Source organism: Myxocyprinus asiaticus, chromosome 33, assembly GCF_019703515.2.
Source record: "Myxocyprinus asiaticus isolate MX2 ecotype Aquarium Trade chromosome 33, UBuf_Myxa_2, whole genome shotgun sequence".
NCBI lineage: Eukaryota > Metazoa > Chordata > Actinopteri > Cypriniformes > Catostomidae > Myxocyprinus > Myxocyprinus asiaticus.
Window position 1 is genome coordinate 35987143 of NC_059376.1, and position 23959 is coordinate 36011101.

Below are 23959 nucleotides of genomic sequence, written 5' to 3' on the forward strand. Positions count from 1 at the left end.
GTTGTCATTTTCAATTATTTTGCGTACCTGTTTAATTGAGACTTTTAATCTATTACAGTGATTCTCAACTGGTTTTGCTTCAGGACCCAGATTTTGCAGAGTACCACACTGTTTATCATACAAAAGTAAATACAAATGTCCTTAAAATCAAGCATTGACATTTATTTAAAAAAATAAATAAAAGATTACGTTATCATGGAAAGCTCAATAATCTTGTCTCTCTAGTTGGAGTTTTTGTTTTTTAAATGTCTCACTAAATGTTCTAAATGACTATTTAATGTAGTCTGGGTCATATTTTCTTTTACCTTGCGTAATATTTTTCATGTTGGCTAATTTGACTAGCTGACAGATATTTGCATTAAATTTGCATCAAAGTACCATAGTATATTTGATTTTTCATACCACCTTTGATGTCAAGAACAAAAGATATGGGAAGTGTTTTCACCTCCTTTCGAAAGTTTATAAACCTGTTTATTTTTCCTTCCTAGCTATGCAGAACTATATGTTTAGCTGCATTTTATTATTTGTGTCCTGGCTGTCCATGACCCTATCAGAACAGACCAGCAACTCATTTTAGGGTCATCACCCACCAGTTGAGAACCACTGATCTATTACATCAAAACTGGTCAAGCTGCATTTAACTTTTTCTTTGGATGGCAGAATGAATTGTTTTTTTTGTTTTTTAACCTCCCGGGGCAGCATTTTGGACATTAGTTGTTTTATTTCAACCATGTAATATTACACGCAGTCCATACACAAACAGTTAAAACATGTCTGAGTGACTGAAGGAACTAAAGCAGACCTCGAAGCAGTCTCGAATAATTTTTAAAAGAGAGACTTCAGTCGAGTGAGTCCATCAAGCAAAAGCTTTCTGAAAGATGGCTTGACATGAGCGGCAATCAAACCATCTGAGAGGAAATTGTATCATCTTACTTGTTTGGAGGGGAAAAATATATAATTAAATATATCAATCTAGTTTCAATTTAAACCCAGAAAAGTTCAAACCAGAACAGTGCCACCCACTCCCTGCTCCAGCGGCTTCATCGTTCTTCCACTGCCGTCTCCGGTCCTGCCCCGGCACTCCGCTAATTGCTGTATTTTTCTCCTCTTGTAACTCTTGCGAAACAACCCAAGAAATGTGGGGTGAAAAAAGGGGTCCGTTTTGGATGACAGATCTTAAAATGTGATGAAAGTTGAAAGTAACATTATTGCCAGAGGGGGAAAAGTCTGGGCATATCTTCTTTTCTTTTTCCATCTTGACAGTTTGAATTTTACATGACCACTAAAGGTCTGGAGGTCTAACGATTCTTGAGGTTGCTCCATTTATATTCCGGGCGGTCACGCTAGCTCTAGGTTGTTTTATAATGACTGGGTGCCGTATGCCACAGCAGACTGGTTTCTCCCATTGATCTAGTAGAAAGTAATCATTTTTCATGATTATAGACAGCCTGGAATTGGGAGTCAGGTCTCAAAAGGAAAAGAAAAATTCATTATTCTGCATTCAGATTACACAGGCATTTTTTCTAAAAATTTCAAGTGTAGTCACAGCTCTTCTCAAGCTTCTGTAAAGTGCATTATTTGCTCTATTATAATTTCCCTTCTTTTTGAAGCATTGAGGTGAAATGAAATGCTTTATCTATTATAGATGACCAGAGGATGGTGAATGAAGTGGCTCAGTTGAAATATTTACCTCTTCTGTAAAGTGAATCTTTACATGTGCGCTGTCAAGACCCCAAACTGCATGCTTTTTCTGAGTTTTCTGTGTGTGTGTGTGTGTGTGTGTGTGTGTGTGTGTTTTAGAGGTACAAAAATCACTCTTAAAAAACACATAAATGAAGAGGCTTTTCATTTTTTTTCACACTCATGACAATACAGATCCCAGTGGGACTGATGTTTTATGACATTTTTGAATTAACATGGAGATAAAGTTTTTTATTATTATCATTTCCTGAAAAGCCTTCTCTGCTCATTCATCTGTTCCAGAACACTTTGGTCCTTCTGGACTTATCTGCCGTCCTGTTTTGTAATCTCTCACTTATTCTTCTTCTCTGTTCATTTGTTTGACTTAGTCACCCATTTACAACACCATTAGGAATAGAGCTATTTGGATCAAGAAGAGAGCCATTAAAATTTAGCTGAGCAGATGATTCAGCTGTTCTTTGTTAGGTAAGGAGACATACCTTTTATAATGTCATAAAATACATTCAGATACTTCATTTGATATCACCTCAATGTATAGGACAGGACAAAGCCATTAGTTTAGTTTTATATGGTTCATCAATATATTTAAAGATACAAAGATACATTTTTTTAATCTATGATAAAACACAAATGTGACTTCAAAATACGTGTTTTAACATTAATTAGGGATGAGAATTGTAAGGAACTTAGCAATTCTGGTAATGTTCTAATGGTTCTGGTTCCTTCATGATTCAATTCGTGATTTTTTTTTTTTTTGTTCTTTTGATATTCTATACAAAAACAATAATTTGGGGTAACATATGATGTTTTTTTTATTTTTTTTTTTTATTTTTTTTTTATGAAAGTACCGATTATTAAGACACAACTCTGAATCAACGAATTCTGAATGTGTATCAACTACGAACAACCTGTCTGCAAATACACTGATTTCAGTTTCACAAGTCTTAATTACACATAACTTACAGTCTATGGACTGTAGATGTATTCATTTGGAGTTAAACATATCAAAAGTTTTGATTTACTGTACAGCATTTTCCTGAATATGTCAAGAACTGCTTCAACCAATTCAGTAAATGAGTGATTCATTAGACTGATTCAAACTCATGATTATTGAGTCTTTTTGATTCATTAAAAGAACTGGCTCATAAGAGGCTCAGTTTCCTTCTAATTCAAAATTATTGTTGAGTACCTCTCTTATTCATAAGTATATTGTAAAACTACTGTTCTTTATATACCCCTGCAAATATGTACACAATGACTCTCTTAATATAGCTCACATAATGATTAATGTAGTCCAGATAACGGGAGCAAGCCTATGTTAACCTTGAGAATTTGAGGATAAGCCCTTGAAATCTGGTCCCATTCACTGAGCTTTGAAGATATAATGTTCGGCTACTCGACCTTCACCCACGATATTTAGTCATAGAAGACATCTAAGGCTTATAAAATGCCTGAAGTAAACATATTGCACCTGGGTTGCACTTCTCTTACTATTAATGTGCCATATAGAGTGATTCTGTATATGGCACACACTATTAGATAAAAGTCAAGGTACTGTATCGTAAGTGGACTGGAATGTGCTGCATGCCACAGCTGGGATCAGAACAAGAGTTTGTCACAGATGCTATATGCGTAATCATCCGCAGTGCGACTGCCTTTTATTGATTCACTGGTGTTGGAAGTGTGAATGTCCAGTGCCACAGTTCAATTTGATCCACATTAGGGGGTGTAAAATCGCTGATGGGTTGCAGATGGTCCCATTGATTTTAATGGCGACTCACTCTCAACTGATTTAGCCTTGTGATTTGCATATTAAACATCATTAATGTGTATTACTGTAAGAAATGCAAAGAATTTATAAACCCTTTAGCTATTTACTAGGTGTTTACTCCCAAAATTTCAAATGGAGAGTTATTTGAAATGTGAGCATTCAATGGCCCTGTTTAAACTTGGTGTTAAAATCTGCCTAAAGTTATTAGATCATAAGTGAACAGCACAGAATACAGGAGTAAACGATTACGCATCAGTGCACAGTTGCATTAGCATTTGCGTTGACCCCCTCTAAAGTGCCTTAAATAAGCGTGTTTACATGTACAATCTTTCACCAATTATGCTTAATTAACCTACAACATGTAAGGTCATGGAAATGCCTTAAAGGTTGTAATTGGTTTAAGCATAAGTCTGCCGCCACACATGTCAAAAACAAAGAATAACCTGATAATTTCAAGTCTCCTGTAAACCCGGTTTCCTTATGTTGTCAATTATTTTTATTTTTTTTTAATAAGACTTATGATGTATGTTGTCATGAAATCGAAGACCCTCGCCTTCACAAAATCCAACCACCATTGGTCAAAGGAGACACATTTGAGACACATGTTAATACTGGATGTAAACGGCAATCTGTCTTGGCTGATAACTTGTGATCGGATCACCCAAGATGGATTGTAAACAGGGCTAAGAATTAAACTGGAATGTTGTTTATAACAGTTTGATTTGGAAAAAAAAAAAAGGGTCAAATTAATTTTCAGAAATAACACATTCTTTAATTCTGAAGCTGTCTAACTGCAAAGCTTGACAAATGTGAACCATAAAGCAAAGCGGAATAAGCACGTACAAGTCTGAAAGAAGGGAACCTTTCCCAGATTTTCAAGTTTTCCTGTCAGTGGAGCTCCTCACTTCAAAGTGTGTTATCTGCAGAGGCCCAGCCTGGATTACAGGCTGACTTGATTGGGTGTGAAATGGCTCTTTGGCCTCCGAGAACCCAGCCCTTTGAAGTGTCACTGTATTTACTGGACACTATTGTGGGTTTGGATCAATTTGCACTCTCACAGTGAAAGACAAAAGGCACAAGAATGCCAGTCTTATGGTGCCTGGAAGTGCACCAAATTTTTTTATTCCATGGTTCACTAGATGAACGACCCTTAGAGGTTTAAAAGTTGTTTGTAGACATCTTAATTTTATGCCGCATGCCTAAGCTCTTCCTCTCACGCTCAGTGGCATGCCCGGGAATTTTTTAATAGAGTGGCCATATGGGGATGGTGGAAAAAGAGGGGTGGCGCACCAAAAAGGCTGTAGCTTGGCTGAATCTTAGGCTAACTTTGTAGAGTAACTTTTTAAACTTATATTTATAGCTGCAAATTGGTTAATAAAAGGATTTGACACTTGCCTGCCATCAGTCACTGAATCATTGCCTTTGTAATGGCAAATCAAAATGATTATTACCTGAAATTTCAACGGTAGTGGTGTAGGCTGCTGATGTGGGAAATTGATGTATAGGAAAGAGGGGACACATTTATTTTGTCATTTGCACACACTCATGTTATTTTAAACCTGTCTGACTTTCTTCTGTAGAATAAAAAAAGAGAATGTTAGGCAGAATAGCCTCAATCACCATTCACTTTCACTGTATGGAAAAAAAAGATGCAATGAAAGTGAATAGTGACATTGAAGAAAGAATGTCAAATGGCTTTGGAACAACATGAGGATGAATAAATTAAGACAGAATATTTGTTTTTAGGCGAACTGTCACTTTAAAAAAGGTCAAATGTGAGATGAAGAATAGGACAAATCTCTCCGAAGGACATTTTACCCAAGATCTTTAATGAAATCAAAAGTTTGACTCAAATAGCTGTGCCATGCATTGCTTTAGAGTATTTTTTTTTTTTTTTTTTACTGGCTGTGATCAATTTATCTATTCCAAAAGACTGCACTGTAGGTTACAAACTGACTTCTAGCAAAAGGCAACTGAAAGCTTTTTCTTCATTATGTACAGCATTGATTCATTGGCAAAACACGATGCCCTAAAGTGAACATTCTCAATCATTTGGCTACAGCTCCAACCTGATGAACCACAGTGACGCAGATGGCACACTGCACAAGCCAGCTGATTGATAATAACCTTGCCAGCCAATCGGGGGTGAGCATTGAGTCTTTAAGTAAAGCTTGGCTCGGATCAGGTTAGAGGTGTTTGTTAGGGAGTTTAAAAGCATTGCCAGGATTACATGGCTGTGATTTGTCAAGGTAAAATGCATGGTCCTTCACAGGTGGCATAGATCAGCTAAGCCAGTTCATCCTGTGTGCTTAAACTTCATGACATGACAGGTAATCCAAACAGCTTAACTGTTTGACCTTTAGGCGCAGAGTGGGAATCAGGGTCACCAGCAACCTATGGAACAGATTGGGTGCGTATAAATAAGTGAATGCCACATGTTAAAAACAATGCTGATGCGACCATAAATGTCTATGATTACTCTGCATGTGTTTTCAAGCTTCAAGCGTCCGGAGCATCAGGTGGCATTTTTTATTACTATTTTTTATGTACCTCTTCAATAATACATTACATGTTGTTATTTTTTTCTTGCAAAGCAGGAATTTCAAACAATCTTAATGCAGCTTTTTTTTTTTCAAAAAAAAAAAAGAAAAGCAGTTTCAAAAACTAATTTGCTGCAAAAATCTCCACAAATCCAATAAAAGTAGTCCATACTACATGTGTGGCATATTCCACGTCTTCTGTAGCCATATGATAGCTTTATGTGAGGAACTGAATGAAATCATAAGAACGAAAGATTATGAATAACAAAGTTGTGTTGGCCAGGTTTGACATCAAACACAATTGGTCCTTGCGTGTCACGTGACAGATTGCTATGCAGCAGTTTCGAATATGCAGAATGACAAATGAGATTGTGGAGAGCTGATGTAAAGGGTAAGATTTGCAGTGAATACCAGCTTACGTAAATTCTGATTTGTTCCTTACACAAAGCTATTTTATGGCTTAAAAAGACCAGGAATATAGCACACAAGTCATATGGGCTACTTTTACGGCACTTCAGTAGTGATTTTTTTTTTTCCTTTTTGGAGCTTGACAGTCATGGTCATCATTAGTTATTGTTGTATGGAAAAGAGCTGCATGAAGAATCTTCAAAAGTTCTATTGCTGTGTTACACTGGGGGGGGGAAACAGCATACAAGTTTGAAAAGACGATTTTTGAGTGAACTACCCCTTTAACCTCAACAGTAACCATTTTTCATGAATTCTTTCCTTGTAACTTCACAAGCAGTTCAATTCAATTTAATAAAAAATGCTAAACTACACAACATGATTACAAGATGTACTGTCTTAATTAAACACTCAAAGTATAAAAAACATGTAGAGGTTTGAAATCCACACCTTCAGTTAGTTTAATCATGTGGTTTGTGGTGTATGCATACAGTTTGTTTATATTTAGACACCTACATTTGAGGTATGAATGGGAGCCAGACTACATATCTGGCTTGATATAGAAGGAATTATATATAAAAGGAAAATCTTTGGTATAGCTTTATAGCAAGTGATCTGTCTAAAAAATTACAGTGTGACTTTTTTTTTTTTTTTTTTTTTTTTTTGTGCAATTTTGAGAGCTGGTTTTGGTCAGAGACAGAGGAGGAAATGGTCACCACTCAGAGTCTGCCCTGCACTCTCCCTGACATCATCACAAATCACTTTGTATCAAACAGTTTCAAGCCTTTAATAGAGAAGTGTCTCATAAATGCTGTGGATTCCAGTTGGCTTTTGGTTAGTGAAGCTATTTTGATATCATGGCAGAGTCTAATTATAGATGGAGTGAGCAATTTTGACTCTGAATGAATTCAGAAAGTAGTCTATTCACTGAGAGAATTAACTGGGTAGTCACAATGGATCATCAGATTCAAGGTGTGTTCAAAGTGACAAAGAGCATTTCATTGCATAAAAAACAATCTATTAAACCAAGTGTCATCTGTAAACAAATGATGCTGATGCTTTACTCAAAACCAGCTTCAGTTGTCTGAGCTATTTTTATGTATGAAGTCAGTTCCCCGCAAATTCACACCTAGGAGTAAGCACAAGTGTAGTTATACACATTTCATCACAACAATGAACACGTTCCACTAATGCTTGACAATCACATGCTTTTTGTCTTAATTTCAAAATTATTTGTTTTAGCATCTAAAACCTCCTTTTAAAGGAATAATCCAGGTTCAACACTTGTTAAGATCAACTGACAGCATATTGTTGATCACAAAAAATAATTTGGACTTGTCCCTCCTTTTCTTTAAATAAAGGACAAATCTGGGTTCCAGTGAGGCACTTACAATGGAAGTGAATGGGGCCAATTTTTGAATGTTAAAATATTCACTTTTTCAAAAGTATAGCCACAAGACATAAACAATACAGCATGTGTGTAAACATGATTTTAGTGTGATAAAATCACTTACTAACCCTTTCTGTGTAAAGTTATAGCCAATTTTACAATTTTGTTGCGATGATGTAATGTCAACAACAACTCTAAAATGACTGTAAAAATGACCATTGAAATCACTTTACAGCCCAAATAATAAATGAGTTTTAACAGAAGAATTAATGTAAGTGCTTTTATAAACTTATAAGCTTCACTTTTCTGCCTTTTAACCCTTCAAAAATTGGCCCCATTCACTTCCATTGTAAGTGCCTCACTGTCACCTCGATTTTTGCCTTTTTTTTAAAGATAAGGTGAGACGAATCGAAAATAGTTTTTGTGGTAATCAACATTATGCCACAAATGTTGTCTAGCAACACATTTTAGCTATAGCGTCCTATGCAACACTTTATTTTAAGAAAGGATACTTCTGTGAACACATTTGGTTACTCATTACATATTTATTTGTGCAATACAAATGACTGATTGATGTCAATAAGCTGTAATATGTTTCTGCGTCTTGTTCCAAACCCTGATGTTTTCTTTCATCTGTTGTGCACAGAAGTAATCAAAAATCATGGTTTAAATTAGGGTTTAGGGAAATGCTTAGACTGTATGTCTAGGTTTAGGGTTTAGGTAAGGGGTTACATTTTAGACAGTGGCGAATTCTCAGGGCCAGCAAAGCCTTCTCTGCTGGCCTTATATGCCTAATAAATATATATATATATATATATATTTCATCCATTCATTCTCAATCACCTGTTTGGCTATGTATTTTCAATCACTTTCCACTCCTAATTCATCTACAAACAGATAGCAAAAAAAAACAAAAAAAACAAATGTATCCAATCAGAATTTATTACTTGATGCTTACAAGCAAAGTGTGTCAGCTTGTTAGCCAAAGCAGCGTGTGAGACTAAGCTCCACCCTGTGAAGCCTTCAAAATTTCCACTGAATCCCTCAACAGTGCAATTAATGTCGATTGTCAGATTCGTCAGCCAATCAGACTGATTTATTTGTTCTTGGTGGGAGTAGTCTTTTAGATAAGTCCCAGTCAAGGCCTTCAAGCTGGCCTTGAGTGACGCAATCACGCATTAAGTAATGTACGTAATTTGAAAGCGAAGAGTACGAGAGGTGAGATCAAGACAGAGACGGCTGTCATCATTCACTGCCGTTATTGCCATTGAGAAAGAGATCCTTATGGATTTCTAAACCCGAGACGTCCTGCATGACCATGTGATTGGCAAATTTATTAAACGGGAAAGGAGGGCTGATTTTGACTTCAAATAAATTGGTAAGTGCTTTTTGCATTATAGCAACATCAAGAGTTTTCAAAGTGTAAATTAGGATGTCTTGAGCATTCAGTGAAATTTATTGCAAGCAACATTTAAATCGCAAATATTATTAGATAGCTTTTTCTAACTCTAGAAACTTCTAACTTTGTCTAACTCTAACTCTTTATTTAATAATTTATTTCACAAAACAGTTATGCTGCAGTTAAGATTAGGCTACCTTGAGAATTCAGTGTTGCTTCAAGTTTTGTCTTTCATTCGTGGATGAGTTTTTAAAATGTCAATTGGTATTATTAGTTGGCTGCGACATAATGTATGATGTCCATTAGGTGTCTTAATCATTGTGAAACAATGTTTTCTTAAGGGCATGAATTGCACTGAAGGCCTAGACTTAAAATGCATGGGCCGCCACTGATTTTAGAGTTAGGTTTGGGTTTAAATTAGGAAAAATCATAATAAAGTTCGTTGGTTCGTTTATTTTTCTCAATTTGTATTATATCAACTTGCATGCTTTCTTATGATTTCGCCATCTTGTACTATTATGACTTTTCATGAGACCGGGTTGAAATTGTTAGTGCTGCTTTTAAAATAAATCCCTCATGGTTTGATATTTTCTTATCTACAACCCCAATTCCAAAAACGTTGGGATAGTACGAAAAATTACAATAAAAACAAGGAGTGATTTGTAAATTATATTCACCCTGTGCTGTGTTGAAAGCACTACATCAACACATTATTTGATGTTATTTGATTTTTTTGAAAATGTACACTCATTTCAAATCAGATGATTACAACACACTCCAAAAAAGTTAGGACAGTCGAGCATTTACCACTGTGTAACATCACCATTTCTTCTAATAACATGCATTTAAGCATTTGGGCAAGTTGGTTAAGTTTTGCAAATGGAATTTTCCCCCATTCATTTATTAAGCAGGTCTTCAGCTGCACAATTGTACGGGGCCTTCGTTGCCGTATTTTGCGCTTCATCATGTGCTACACATTCTCAACTGGAGACAGGTCAGGACTGCAGGCAGGCCAATCCAGTACCTGCACTCTCTGCTTACGCAGTCAAGCACTTCAATCCGGGCAGTATGTGGTTTGGCGTTTGGATTAATGGTGCCCTCACAGATGTGTAAGTTACCCATGCTGTGGGTACTGACACACCCCAACACCATGACAGACACTGGCTTTTAGATCTGACACTGATAACAGCTTAGATGGTCCTTTTCCTCTTTGGCCCGAAGAACATGACGTGTGTGTGTGTATGTATGTGTGTGTGTGTATGTATGATATATATATATATATATATATATATATATATATATATATATATATATATATATATATATGACTGTGTATTTAAATAAAAAGGACAGTGCAGGTATTAATAGGTTTGAATATTCAAGTTTTGTGGGCTCTGATCAACTTTGTCACCGTTTATAAAAAAATAAAAAATAAAAAAAATAAATTATGGGTCCCTCTCGGAGACAATATCGCCAAACTAGAAAGAGGATTCATCTGTGGTGCTTGGGGCACACTCAGTCACTGCTTCCCTTTAGTCTCCACAGATACACCCCTGACTCTCTGCCAGTCCAACCAGGGCTGTACACCACAAATTTAAACCTCAGTTGATTGACAGGCCTATGGGACACCATTGTCAAATCACCCACCCGTTTGCCCTGTGTTTGGTCCGATTCTGTTTTCTGTCAGCGAGACAGGAGGCCGTGTTTTTTGGCACCGAACATCTTCTCTTGTTCCAGACCAGCAGATTGTTACCAACAGTCTGTTGTGCCACTGCTGGCTGCACTGGGATTCAATGGGGAATATGAGCGAACAACATGATTTGATTTCAGTTATTTTTGCAGCAGGCTTGTTTTCTCTGCTCTCAGTAATATGAAACCAAACCTGCCGCTACCCACCGATTCCGGTGAAAAACAGCCCACACTTCTGTAGCTTTTATATCCCACAAATGCTCCACTACAAGCTCGGAGAGGTTGTTTACCTAAAGGAGTGTGACATTCTTATTTTTGAAACACATTAGGTATAGGCGATACAACTTATTTTCTTTTAAATCCGGTGTGCTATCAAGGCCAATATCACTAATATCGATACCAATTCAAGACCTCTATTAAATGGAAAGTTTAAGTGAGATTTCTAATGATGAAAATGATCATTATAGCCATTTAAAGGGACAGTTTACCCAAAAATGAAAATTCTGTAATCATTTACTCACCTCCTGTTGTTCCAAACCAGTATGACTTCCTTTCTTCAGGGGAATACAAATGGAGATATTAGGCACAATGTTAGCCTCAGTCACCATTCACTTTCATTGCATCTGTTTTCCATACAATGAAAGTGAATGGTGACTGAGGTTAAGGCCGGGTGTATGTGCGAGTTGTTACTCGGGAGGTCTGCACACATTACAAGAGATTTTACCTGCTAATTGTACAGACGCAGTGATACATGACACGACTTTACGACCTGGTGAATTCTGATGCAATTACATGAATTTTCGTGCTAGTCTAGCTATGATATCATCTGTTTATGACATCATCAATTTTATAAGCAGTTACCAGAAAAAAACAGCAACGTTTAATTCTACCAGCCTACCATTAATTAACATGATCTACAGTACCTAGCTAGGCTGTGTGTGAATGAATTAAAAACCCAGTGGAAAGCTAGGAACTGTGTCTTTTTCCTGGGCAATAATGGTGGAAATGACTTTAAAGTATGTGCCTAGGCAGAAATTGGCTTTCAAAAATAAACCTACCCCAAAAGCTACTCGCTGAAATAAAAAGTGTGAGTAGCCCCGGTCTCCTAGTTTTATCTGGCCATTGGTTATCCTTTGAACAACTGAATTATTACTCACCTCCAACCAATGACACAAAACAATGAAAAATTAGGTAGATTACAAAAATGATCTTTTGAGAAATTACAGAGGTCAATTCCAGCGCTCTGAAAGATAAATCAGATATTATAGAACTGTTGTTAAAGCAGTAAAACCACACTACTACATCATCTATCTTTCCTTTAGAATTAAACCTAGCTACCGGCTCCAAATCTGTGAAATAATTTTTTTATCTAATTCAAACACGATAGAGTGTTAAGGGAGCCAAAATACTCCATCATGTTTGAACATAATTCTCATCATTTAATCTTCTACACACTCTCTCTCTTACATTCACAGACAACGAAATACTTCAGCTAATATGAGGGAGGTTCAGCCTTTGAGAACAATTATTAATTTTTACCAGCTCGCTAGAGGTGTTTCTAAACTCCCCTGGTCCTCTCTGTGTGTGCTGTCTGCCGTAGTGCCGCAAATCAAAAAGTAGATAATTAAGAGATAACAAGGAGATTCTTAAGGTTTGCTCTTTTTTTCTGAGCAAATTTCTCAAGTGAATAAAGAGCTGCCTTAAGGAGGAAAGATTGTTCAGCTCATTGCACAAACACTTCCAAAACCAAGTTAGCTGCCTACGTAGGTAGCATTTCGAGGCGTTATAGTGTGCTCCTGACGTGAAGGCGGTTCCAAAAGTTAAGCATGATTATGCTGCTTTCTAACAGTGTGTCCTAACAGATGCGATGTGATAAGATTCCAGTGACAATCTGTAGTTTGACTGTCCACACTGAACACGAAACTGCTGTGCGACGTGGCACAATTACAGCCAATCAGAATTTTTTAAAATGTTTAATGTACAGTTATGATAAGTATGATATTGGTTTAATGAGATTCCACAGTGGGCGAACTACCTGGTCTGACACCACAGAAGTAGAAACAAAGCGATTGACAATATAACCTGACGCTTAAAGAAATAGTAGAAAAACTTAGTTAAAAAAATATATTATTTTACCCAGTACTATGTATATTTATGCTAATTAGAGTATCATGGTATTAACTTGGCAATATGCTAACGCAAAAGTCTATTGAAATTAATAGTGAGTGGAGCCTCACCTGTTTCGCTGTCTTCGTAGAGCATACCAAACCAGTCACTTATGAGGGTCCATTTCAGATAGGATGTCGCCTTAGGGGCGTTCACATAGTATGTGTTCTAGCATTAAAAACAGCTAGACGAAATGCAACATAATTGAACAGAATATGCTTAAATAGTTGCATTATCTCACATACACAGTTGGTCATACAGTATATGCTTATCCTGCCCCCAGATTCATCTTGCTGGTCCATTGTTTTAATACTGACATTCATTGGGGGAGCCTGTGTAGATCAGCAAGTAAAGATGCTGACTACCACACCTGGAGTCACAAGTTCGAATCCAGGACGTGCTGAGTGACTCCAGTCAGACCTCCTAAGCAACCAATTGGCCCGGTTGCTAGGGTGAGTAGAGTCACGTTGGGTTAACCTCCTCATTGTCACTATAATGTGGTTCTCGCTCTCGGTGGGGCATGTGGTGATTTGTGCGTGGATGCCACGGAGAATAGCGTGAAGCCTCCACATGTGCTAGGTCTCCGCGGTAACATATTCAACAAGCCACGTGATAAGATGTGTGGATTGACTGTCTCAGACATGGAGGCAACTGAGATTCATCCTCCGCCACCAGGATTGAGGCGAGTCACTACGCCACCACGAGGACCTAGAGCGCATTGGGAATTGGGCATGCCAAATTAGGGAGAAAAGGGGAGAAAATAAAAAAATAAAAAAATAAAATAAAATACTGACATTCATCAGATTAAATGTGTCAAATGTTGAACTATATTTCTTCAAAACACAGCACTCCTGCCACAAAACACTGAAAAAAATCAACGAGAAGCACCAAAGCATCCAAAAGCGTTTGTCTAGTGTGAAGACCAACAATTATAAAATAGCGAAGACGTAACACAAGAACGCATCCGTTGTGAATGACCCCTTTAAAAGTAGCTAGGCTGTAGACAGCAAGGCAGCTCACTACATCTTGGAACAAAGCCTCTAAGTCTTATTTGACAATTGTGAAATGTAAGAACATCTCATCGCATGTGAAACAAGGTCATCCGTCTGTGTTAGTCTGCCAGACAAAGTGTGCGACCGCTCACTGCCCGATGCTGTGATCTAGAGCTGAGTCTCATCACGTCTGCTATTGTGTGCTCTGCCGGCATTGAAGATTCATTGTAACAGGAGAAATTGCTTTTGGGACACACAGGCTGGAGTGGAGCTCAACTGAAATAGATGCATGGAGGGACACAATTTTAAGAGCAGAGCACAGCGTTTCTTTCCCATTTATTATGACATCATAAAGACATTGATTTACATCAATTGAAGACCTTTATGATTTAAGAGTGCATTTAAGACCCTGTTTGCAGGTATTAACATCCATCTCGGGTAGACAGTGCTGTATAAATGTATTGACAATGTCCAAAACGCTTGGTGGTCAGATCATTAAAACCACATTGAGAGGTGGTTAGAAATGCACGTGACCAAAATCATATTTGTAGTGTAGTGCAGTTGTAGTGTATTTGTTTTATTCCAAGAATGTATAAACCTTTCAGCTATGTACTAGATGTACTACATACTGTACAGCACTGAATAACGGTGTAAATGGGGTACAGTGTGATCCAATCCACTTTTAGAAGTGGTCAGCATTTGAAATTTAGTTAATACTGTGGTCAGCATCCAAAGCTCAGATAATACAATTATCACGGTGAGATTAAGGCAACGTCCACACTCGTATGTTTTTTATTAAAATTGCATTGGTTCTGCTACATTAACGTCTCTCATTTATGGCACTAGAACAGCAGTTTCAAAAGTGCTCACTAGTACCGCATACTTTGGAAAACGAAGTTTGGAACCGAAATGAGGGTGGACGGGGCCTAAAATTTAGAATGTATTAGCATGGACGTGGCCTAAAGTTGTACTTTTTGTTTCTTAGAAAAGACTATCCAAAACACTCTCTAGGACTGCATACTTTGGAAAATTAAGTTTGAAAAAAAAAAATAGTTTTCAACCAAAAACATGTTACTGTGGACATGGCCAAAAACGCACTTTTTCAACCTAACACTGATGTAGTAAGCAATGTAAGTAGCCACTAAATCAGAGACCTTCCTTTTAATCTAATCACGAGTGGTCACAGAAGATGCAAGTGAGATGTTTAACAAGTGTAAACAGTGAACTGTTCTGATTGGATCAACCAAAACTGGTCCTAATTCCAGGTGTAAACAGGACATAAGTGAGCTTTTCCACTGTGAAGTTATAACGCAAATGCCCTATAGCCTCACCCATCAATCATGTCCAATATTTAATCTCTGAACTTCATGGGTGCCCTAAGATGTGCCCATCTGAAATGTGTAAACACCTAAACACCTTCTTGCTTGAAACCAGCCCATGTCACGCCAGTGGTAATATTCAAAGTAGCACCTATGAAATATTTATCGGAACATGAGAATTTCCCTGTATTTTAATTACCTGCTTTATTCTCGAGGTTTAATCGAGTTCAAGTGAGCCCACTGCTGAAATGTGACTTAGTGTTCATTTACAGAGATTATGGTGAATAATTAAAATCTTTTTGACTGCTCTATGGACTGAAAGACAAGCTTAAGAAAGGATTTATTCAGAGTCAAGCCACAGCCATTAATTTTGTATGTTGCCCAAAGCACCTGCACAGTGTGTTAGCATGTTTTATTGAGAGAATGGCTGTGTTTTCCAAGATCGCTTGCCTGGGAGGTGTTTTTTTTATTTTATTTTTTGCACAATATACTGTATATGTTGTGTGTCATCACAAATAAAAACCCTTTGGTTAGCTACAGATAAATGTCTCTAATGAGGAATAGTCAAGAAACCGCACCTTTAGTAGACTTATTTAAAGCGAACATGGTGCGTCTAAGCCAAGTAAACACCCTGTCACCTCAAAAACAGGGGTTATGTTCGGAGTGGAATAGTTACTTGCAACTTACTGAATACTGCACAGTATATACAGTACATTTGTATATAAAGGTATATACTGTAAAGGTATGTAAAGTTACATTTAGAAAAATTACAGTGCTGAGCTTCATCAATCTTTTTTGTTAAGTAATTTTGTTAAGTAATTTTACTGTTTTGTATAGTAGTTTTGGGAGCAACATTGCAGACACTAAAATAGAACTAAATAGATAGATCTTTGCATATAGTTTGGCATTGAGAACTGACATCTGTGCATCCACACACTTGAAAAGCACCAGCAGCCACTATTGCAGAAAGAGTTAGAGTAGTATGTTAGTATGCAATTCCGAACATAGCCAGTAAGATGATCGTATTATGTCTAATTCAGGTATTCAGGTCAGAGAGTGGTTTTCCTCCTGTTCAGAATCGTTCTCGTTTTGTTTAGGTGTTGGGTGTGCCTCTGGGATATGTCCCCAGAGGCTTGTGTGTTTTCTTCTTGGCTGGTGAGCGCTGGTGAGCATATGAGGAGGGCGCTGTGCTTGGCTCATTTACATTGATGGCAAGACTTCTCCTTTGCTGGCATTTTCAGCTGCCATTGATCCATTGGCTGCCTGATTAATCTTCTATAAAGGGATCAGGAGCCAATTAGTGTCGTAACTTCACTTTGAATTCCACACGTGTGTCACCTTTCCCTTGAGGACCCTGACCCTCTGTGCATCTTCTTTACTGCACACCTGAAATATCCATCTCCACTTAATTTACATCCCCTTCATTCATTTCACAGTAAAGAATACATCTGCATACCAAAGACAAAGGATCTACCTGCAGGAAAGAGATGAGTTTGTTTGGATCAGGTTTCTAAAGATTCAGCATTTTTGATTTTCTTTTTTTTAAGTTTAGGCAAACAGGGGTTTGACATGATGATGATAGATGGTGCTGTGTTCTCCTTTCTCATAATAATCATGTGAAGTCAAACACTCCATTTCAAAACCTAGTGCTGCTCAGCTGCCTACCTAAACAGCTTTTAAATGCATCATACACTAGACTTTTTTGTTTTTTTTTTTGTTTCTCCCAATTTCCAGTGTGCTTTTAAGTCCTCGTGGTTGTGTAGTGATTTGCCTCAGTCCAGGTGGTGGAGGACGAATCCCAGTTGCCTCTGCGTCTGAGACCACCAACCTGTGCATCTTATCACGTGGCTTGAGCATGTTGCCACGGACACATAGCGCATGTGGAGGCTTCACGCCATCCACCATGGCAACCATGCTCAACTCACCATGTGCCCCACTGAGAACGAACCATATTATAGTGACCACGAGGAGGTTACCCCATGTGACTCTACCCTCCCTTGCAACCGGGGCAATTTGGTTGCTTAGGAGACCTGGCTGGAGTCACTCAGCATGCACTGGGATTTGAACTAGAGAACTCCAGGTGTGGTAGCCAGCATTTTACCACTGAGCTACCCAGGCCCCCCTATACACTAGACATGCTTTAATGTTTATGCTGTTCCAAAAGCTAGGCAGCAAAATTATGCTGCCTTCTAAGGTACCATTTATTTATTTTTTTTAAAGACCACTCCAAAAATAATTCTCTTAATCTATTTTTTTTTTTTTTTTTTTTTTTTGTCTCATCTCAAAACAAGAAACATTATTCTTGTTTTAAACATAAACCCCACTAAATACTCATTTTGAAAAAACAAAAAACAAAACTACTGCATTTGTCAGTGGGGAAATTCGAGATGTTTTCTCTTTAAAAATTGCTTTATATCTTGTCTTATGCAGTTTTGCTTTTTAAGTAAATTTGTTATAAAGGATGTTTAGATATTTTTCCTGGACAACAAGACAAAAATACTGATTAAGAGAAGGATTTTTTGCAATGTGCATCCAAGATGGTAAACAAAGCGAGAGCATTGTTGACCATAAATATACTTGTATTAATTCAATACTGAAATAAAATAGTTTTAATCGAATGATTACGGGCTTTTTTAACCAATATTTGTGGTTGCCATGTATTTTGATGCTTATTGGAACATTACATTGTTAGCTTTGCAGTATGCTAACATCAAACTCCATTGGAATCAATGATATTCTTTACTTTAAGCAATGTTTGTAGCATTATGTTGATAACCACAAAATAATGTAAAAAATAATTGACTCGTCCTTAGTTTAAAAAAAAAAATAATAATAATTCAATTGCATTTACAGTAAGGTGGGGGGGGGGGTACAGTGTATTTTTATTGTATACACAATATACACAAAACAAGACTTTATGTGTGTGTGTGTGTGTGTGTGTGTGTGTAAATATATATATATATATAAATTATTTTATTTTTTTTGTACAGCCTTCTTATTTTGTGTATAATGTATATTGTATATTGTGTTGTGTAACAAGATGTGTAAACTGTGTTATGTGTAAATCAGATGTTTATTGTAATTGTCATACTGCTATGTTGCTTGGAACCGCACCCAAGACTATCACCCACAGTTGCACTTGTGTATATGGTTGAGTGACAATGAAGGGATTTGATTTTGAGAATGTGAAATGTCAGAATAGTAGAGAGAATGATTTATTTCAGCTTTTATTTCTTTCATCACATTCTCAGTGGGTCAGAAGTTTACATACAATTTGTTAGTATTTGGTAGCATTGCCTTTAAATTGTTTAAAGGTGCAATATGTAAAATGTTTCGTGTAATATTCGCCTTTTTTTTTTGCCAATGTGTGAACGGCTTGTAACGCAACTTAAAAAATGAGCCCTTCCCGGACTTCCTAGGTTGCCTATTAAAGCCTGTAGAATGATTTTCATGCGAAGGGAGCAGGTCGCTTTTGCTAGGAAAATCCAAAAGGATGTGACGTTTATGCGTGCTCCCGAGAGCCTTGCCTCAGTGCATCAGCTATTCAACAGCGACAACAAACTGCAACACTAGGTAACGTTATCTTAGAGATGGAATCCAGCAAACGTCCGGCTCCCAGCACAACACCGACTCTACACCAACTCAGAGTAAGCCAAAAAAAAATAAAAATAAATAATAATAATTGTATCTACTGAATCCCATCTGGTTAAGCAGGGACGTGATCGTGGTCGAGCGAAAACTAGAGTGAACATCGGCGGGGTGTTTGATTCCTGGAGGGACCTTCGTTTGGTTTTGGGGATCAAAACCGACCCTGAATTGGCGTTCTTCTTATTGGACAGGCAAGCTTGCATAACTGCAAAGCATGTGAAATATAGTGCCATAAGGATTGATCTGTGTAATTTTAGCTAACTTGATCTTGCCTGCTAACGCTGAATTGCAAGCTACCTTGCTTCATAACTTTCAAATAATTTAAATGATCTTCTCTTTATACTAAAAGTCAGGTTAATGTAAATGTTAATCTGTAATTATTCAGCAAGGTAAACTAAAATAACACATTAAATGAATGCTAGACATTGTTCAAGATGATGCAGAAAGCTCCATTCATTAGTGTAACGTAACTTGGTTATACAGAAAATATATACATTTTATTATTATAAAACAATAGCGCATCGATATATCAAAATGACAGTTGTGATGGAATCACATCAATACTGAATTGTCAACATATTTATAATATACTGTCTATTTTATAAACCGCTACTGTCATCATCCACCAAATTTGCTTGGTGTCATTGTCCAATTGGAAGACCCATTTGCGACCAAGCTTTAACTTCTTGGCTGATGTCTTGAGATGTTGCTTCAATATATCCACATAATTTTCCTTCCTTATGGTGCCATCTATTTTGTGAAGTGCACCAGTCCCTCCTGCTGCAAAGCACCCCCACAACATGATGCTGCCACCCCCATGCTTCACGGTTGGGATGGTGTTCTTCAGCTTGCAAGCCTCACCCTTTTTCCTCCAAACATAACAATGGTCATTATGGCCAAAAAGTTACATTTTTGTTTCATCAGACCAGAGGAAATTTCTCCAGAAAGTAAGATCTTTGTCCCCATGTGCACTTGCAAACTGTACTCTGGCTTTTTTATGGCGGTTTTGGAGCCGTGGCTTCTTCCTTACTGAGCAGCCTTTTAGGTTATGTCGATATAGGACTTGTTTTACTGTGGATATAGAAACTTGTCTACCTGTTTCCTCCAGCATCTTCACAAGGTCCTTTGCTGTTTTTCAGGGATTGATTTGCACTTTTTGCACCTAACTACATTCATCTCTAGGAGACAGAATGCGTCTCCTTCCTGAGCGGTATGATGGCTGCATGGTCCCATGGTGTTTATACTTGCATACTATTGTTTGTACAAATGAATGTGGTACCTTTAGATGGTTGGAAATTGCTCCCAAGGATAGACCAGACTTGTGGAGGTCCACAAATATTTGGCTGATTTCTTTTGATTTTCCCATGATGTCAAGCAAAGAGGCACTGAAGAGTACACCTTCAATTGACTCCAATCAGCCTATCAGAAGCTAATTGGTTAATTGCCAAAAGGCTTGACGTCATTTTCTAGAATTTTCCAAGCTGCTGAAAGGCACAGTTAACTTAGTGAATGTAAACTTCTGACCCACTGGAGTTGTGATATAGTCAATTAAAAGTTAAACAATCTGCCCGTAAACAATTGTTGGAAAAATTACTCATGTCATGCACAAAGTAGATGTCTTAAACAACTTGCCACTATATAGTTTGCTAATATGAAATGTGTGGAGTGGTTAAAAAATGAGTTTTAATGACTTCAACCTAAGTGTATGTAAACTTCTGACTTCAACTGTAAACAGGACCAATTAACGAGACCAACAAACGAGACCGACTGGAACACACAAGACTGGAAACAAGATGAACTGACACTGAGCAGCAAACATGAGGAGACTAAAATAGGGAGAGAAATCAAAAGGTTAACAAGACAGGGCAGATGTGACTAATAAACTAATAATGGGCAAACAAGGAGGCGGGTTATGGCGCAAGACAGAGAGACATGAGACAATACAGAAGCAAAACAAAGCCACATGCTCTCAAAAGACAACAAAACACCAGAATGGTATGAGCGCACATCGCCAAGACAATGAGGCAATATACAACCATGCCAACCAACAAACAAACAAGAGAATGCATAGCAATGGCAAACAAAGCGATGCGATGCATTCTCACACTAAACGAAACCTGAATGTACATCGCGAGGCAAACGCCACGTAATGCACACAACAGGCGACAAAAACAAAACATGACACCTGTGCGAGAGTTCGGCCACACCCGACACCTTAGACCGAAGTGACCGAACCTCAGCACAACATGAAGACAGCTTACGACCCGGACATGCAATGCGAGGCACACCCATGTTCGTGAGAGGCATGCTGCCAAGATGACAGAAGCGCGATGCACCCACATCAATAACAGACAGACATGGAGCACGAGTGTCCGGATCCTGGCATAGACCGAAACCGAACCAGACAGGAAGTCAGGATCCAGACACCATGCTCTTGACATGAAACAAGACAGACCGAAGAGCACATGGCAGGGAATACACCCGAAACCGCACGCTCACACAAAGGCAGACAACGAAACACAAGGCAGACATGGAACGATGATGCCACAATCCTGTTAGACCAAAACCCAGACTGACAGAATGACAGGACCGTGACAGTTAACATGATTTTAGTGTGATTTAAATATGCTTACTAATTTCATGTATACAGTTATTTTCAGTATTACAACTTTGTTGACTTTAACTCACATAATGTTTTCATCTTGTGGCTATGCTTTTTTTATTTATTTTTTAGCATATATGGACTGTCCCCATTCACTTCTATTGTAAGTGCCTTATTGTAGCTGTGATTTTTGCATTCTTTTTTTTATACATTTTTATTTTATATATTTTAATTAATAAAAAACAAAATAAAAATAAGTTAAAATGTTTTAAAGTTATAAACTTTATGCCATAAATGCTATCAATTCACTTTAACTTGTTTTGAACCCAGAATAGTCCACATGCTTTAAGTAGCAGTCCAGTTGTAAGTAGAGTATTCCTGTTCACTCATTTTTGAGGTTCCGTGATAATTAGGATGCTGCCTTATAAGGTAATTTTCGCAGAAACACAGGTTTTGGAACAAATCAATTCAATGGCAAAGCTAGGATTCCGTCAATGCAGTGGAAAGAGTCATTAACAATCTCTTGCAAACTTGAGAGACACTGAGTTGTCACACTGTTGATGGAAAACAATGAACCCTCTTCATTGTCACTCTTGAGTGTAAAGTCTGTCAATACACACTTATCCTGTAGCTCATGTCACCCCTGCATGGCTGTAGTAGTGATCTAAAAAGTGTTGCTTTGTTTCAAAATCATGGATTCTTAACTTTCTTTCAGGTGATTCAACGCAGAGAAGATGGCTCTGTTAACTTTTTTCGTGACTGGGAAGCATACCGTGAGGGATTTGGCAAGATAACAGGAGAACATTGGCTCGGTAAGCCCTGCAAATATCTCTGTTTATAAAAAGGTTATAGTTTGAACATCAGTTTAAATTATTTATAGAACATTTCAAAAGATGATTTTTTCTTATTCAGGAAACTTTACACCCTCTATAAACTTGACAATAAACAGTGTTCATTAACATGATAATTGACCCTTCGCTAAGCCCCGCCTTAAATGCACTTCTGACCAATCTTGTTTTAGCAACTGGTGCCCTGCTGCCATTACTCTGACATGCGATAGCTATTTTACAATGACAGCCTATGGGAGTAATGTGTATTTGAGGAATTTTAAGTGGGATTTTTTCAAAATAAGCAAAAAAAATTTTTACAAACGTTGTTGCATTTGTAACAGTGACACGAGTTAACCAGAGACGATACACGCAGTCTTTTTCTTTCTTTTTCAAATTAATTTTTAAGTAAATCTGGAGAAGAGCATGATTTGGATTAAACTGTGTCAGCCCTCATTCTCAAATGAACATATAACATCTGCAACGACACCTTCATTTGCTCAAATGTAAATTAAAGCTAATAAATGAACGTTAATTCATTTGTGTATTGATTCAAGTCATAGTGAAAGCGATAGTAAATAAACAGTTCACAGCATCAAAATGAGTGCTATGAGATGTGATAAACAGCTCTGTTCACTTACACTAATGTTATTAGATGTGTAATTGCTATTAAATGAAGTTTCTCTCTTTTCAGTTGACTGTAATAATCGTTTGCCTTGATTCTGATTCACAGTCTCCAGAGTTTTTATCCAAATTACTGTGTAATTTAACAATTTCTTTTACAAAAAACTTAATATAATTATGTATTACAATATCACTCTTCTTACCAGCTCATGTAAAAATATTATTCATTCCATTTATGAGAATATTTTGCCAAAAACCACGTCGTTCACGGCAGTCTCCCATTCATTCCAGTGGGGAGTTCTGCAGAGCAAGTAACCGTAACCAAGGGGGGCGGAGCTTAGCGAAGGGTCAATTGCTGCATATAAAGAATTAGTTCACCCAAAAATAAAACTTTAGTCATTTACTCACCCTCTTGCTGTTCTAAACCCATTTGACTTAAACACAAAATGACATGTCAAGCAGAATAATCACCTCAGTCACCAATCACTTACATTGGAAAGAAAAAAGATGCAGTGAAAGCGAATGGTGACTGAGACTATCATACTGCCTATTGTCTCCTTTTGTGTTTCACGGGAGAAAAAAGCCATACAGGTTTGGAACAACATGAGGATGAGTAAATGATGAAAGAATGGTCATTTTAAGGTGAACTATACCCCTTAAAGTGCTCGAGGAAAAGGTGCAGATCGTGTGGTGGTTGCAAACTTGTTCCACCACAGAGAAACCAAGAAAGTGAATGTCCTGGAAAAGTGACTTTGTACCTCGTTGTGATGGTTGGTTGAAGACCAAACGCACCACTGCATGTACAATTGCTCATTTGTCGCCCATTAACAGTTTTAAAAGTGTAATAGGCTTGAAATCAGTTAAACTGCACACACACACAGTTTTC

General features: G+C 37.5%; 1 protein-coding gene across 2 annotated transcripts in view; it reads left to right on the forward strand.

The window, feature by feature from the left end:
- Positions 1 to 23959, forward strand: part of LOC127423950 (fibrinogen C domain-containing protein 1-like) — a 157013-nt gene that overhangs the window by 79934 nt on the left and 53120 nt on the right. For both annotated transcript variants that reach the window (XM_051668667.1, XM_051668668.1), the window contains exon 6: positions 22338 to 22434. In XM_051668667.1, the coding sequence (XP_051524627.1) occupies positions 22338 to 22434 (97 nt within the window). The remainder of the gene's footprint in view (positions 1 to 22337; positions 22435 to 23959) is intronic.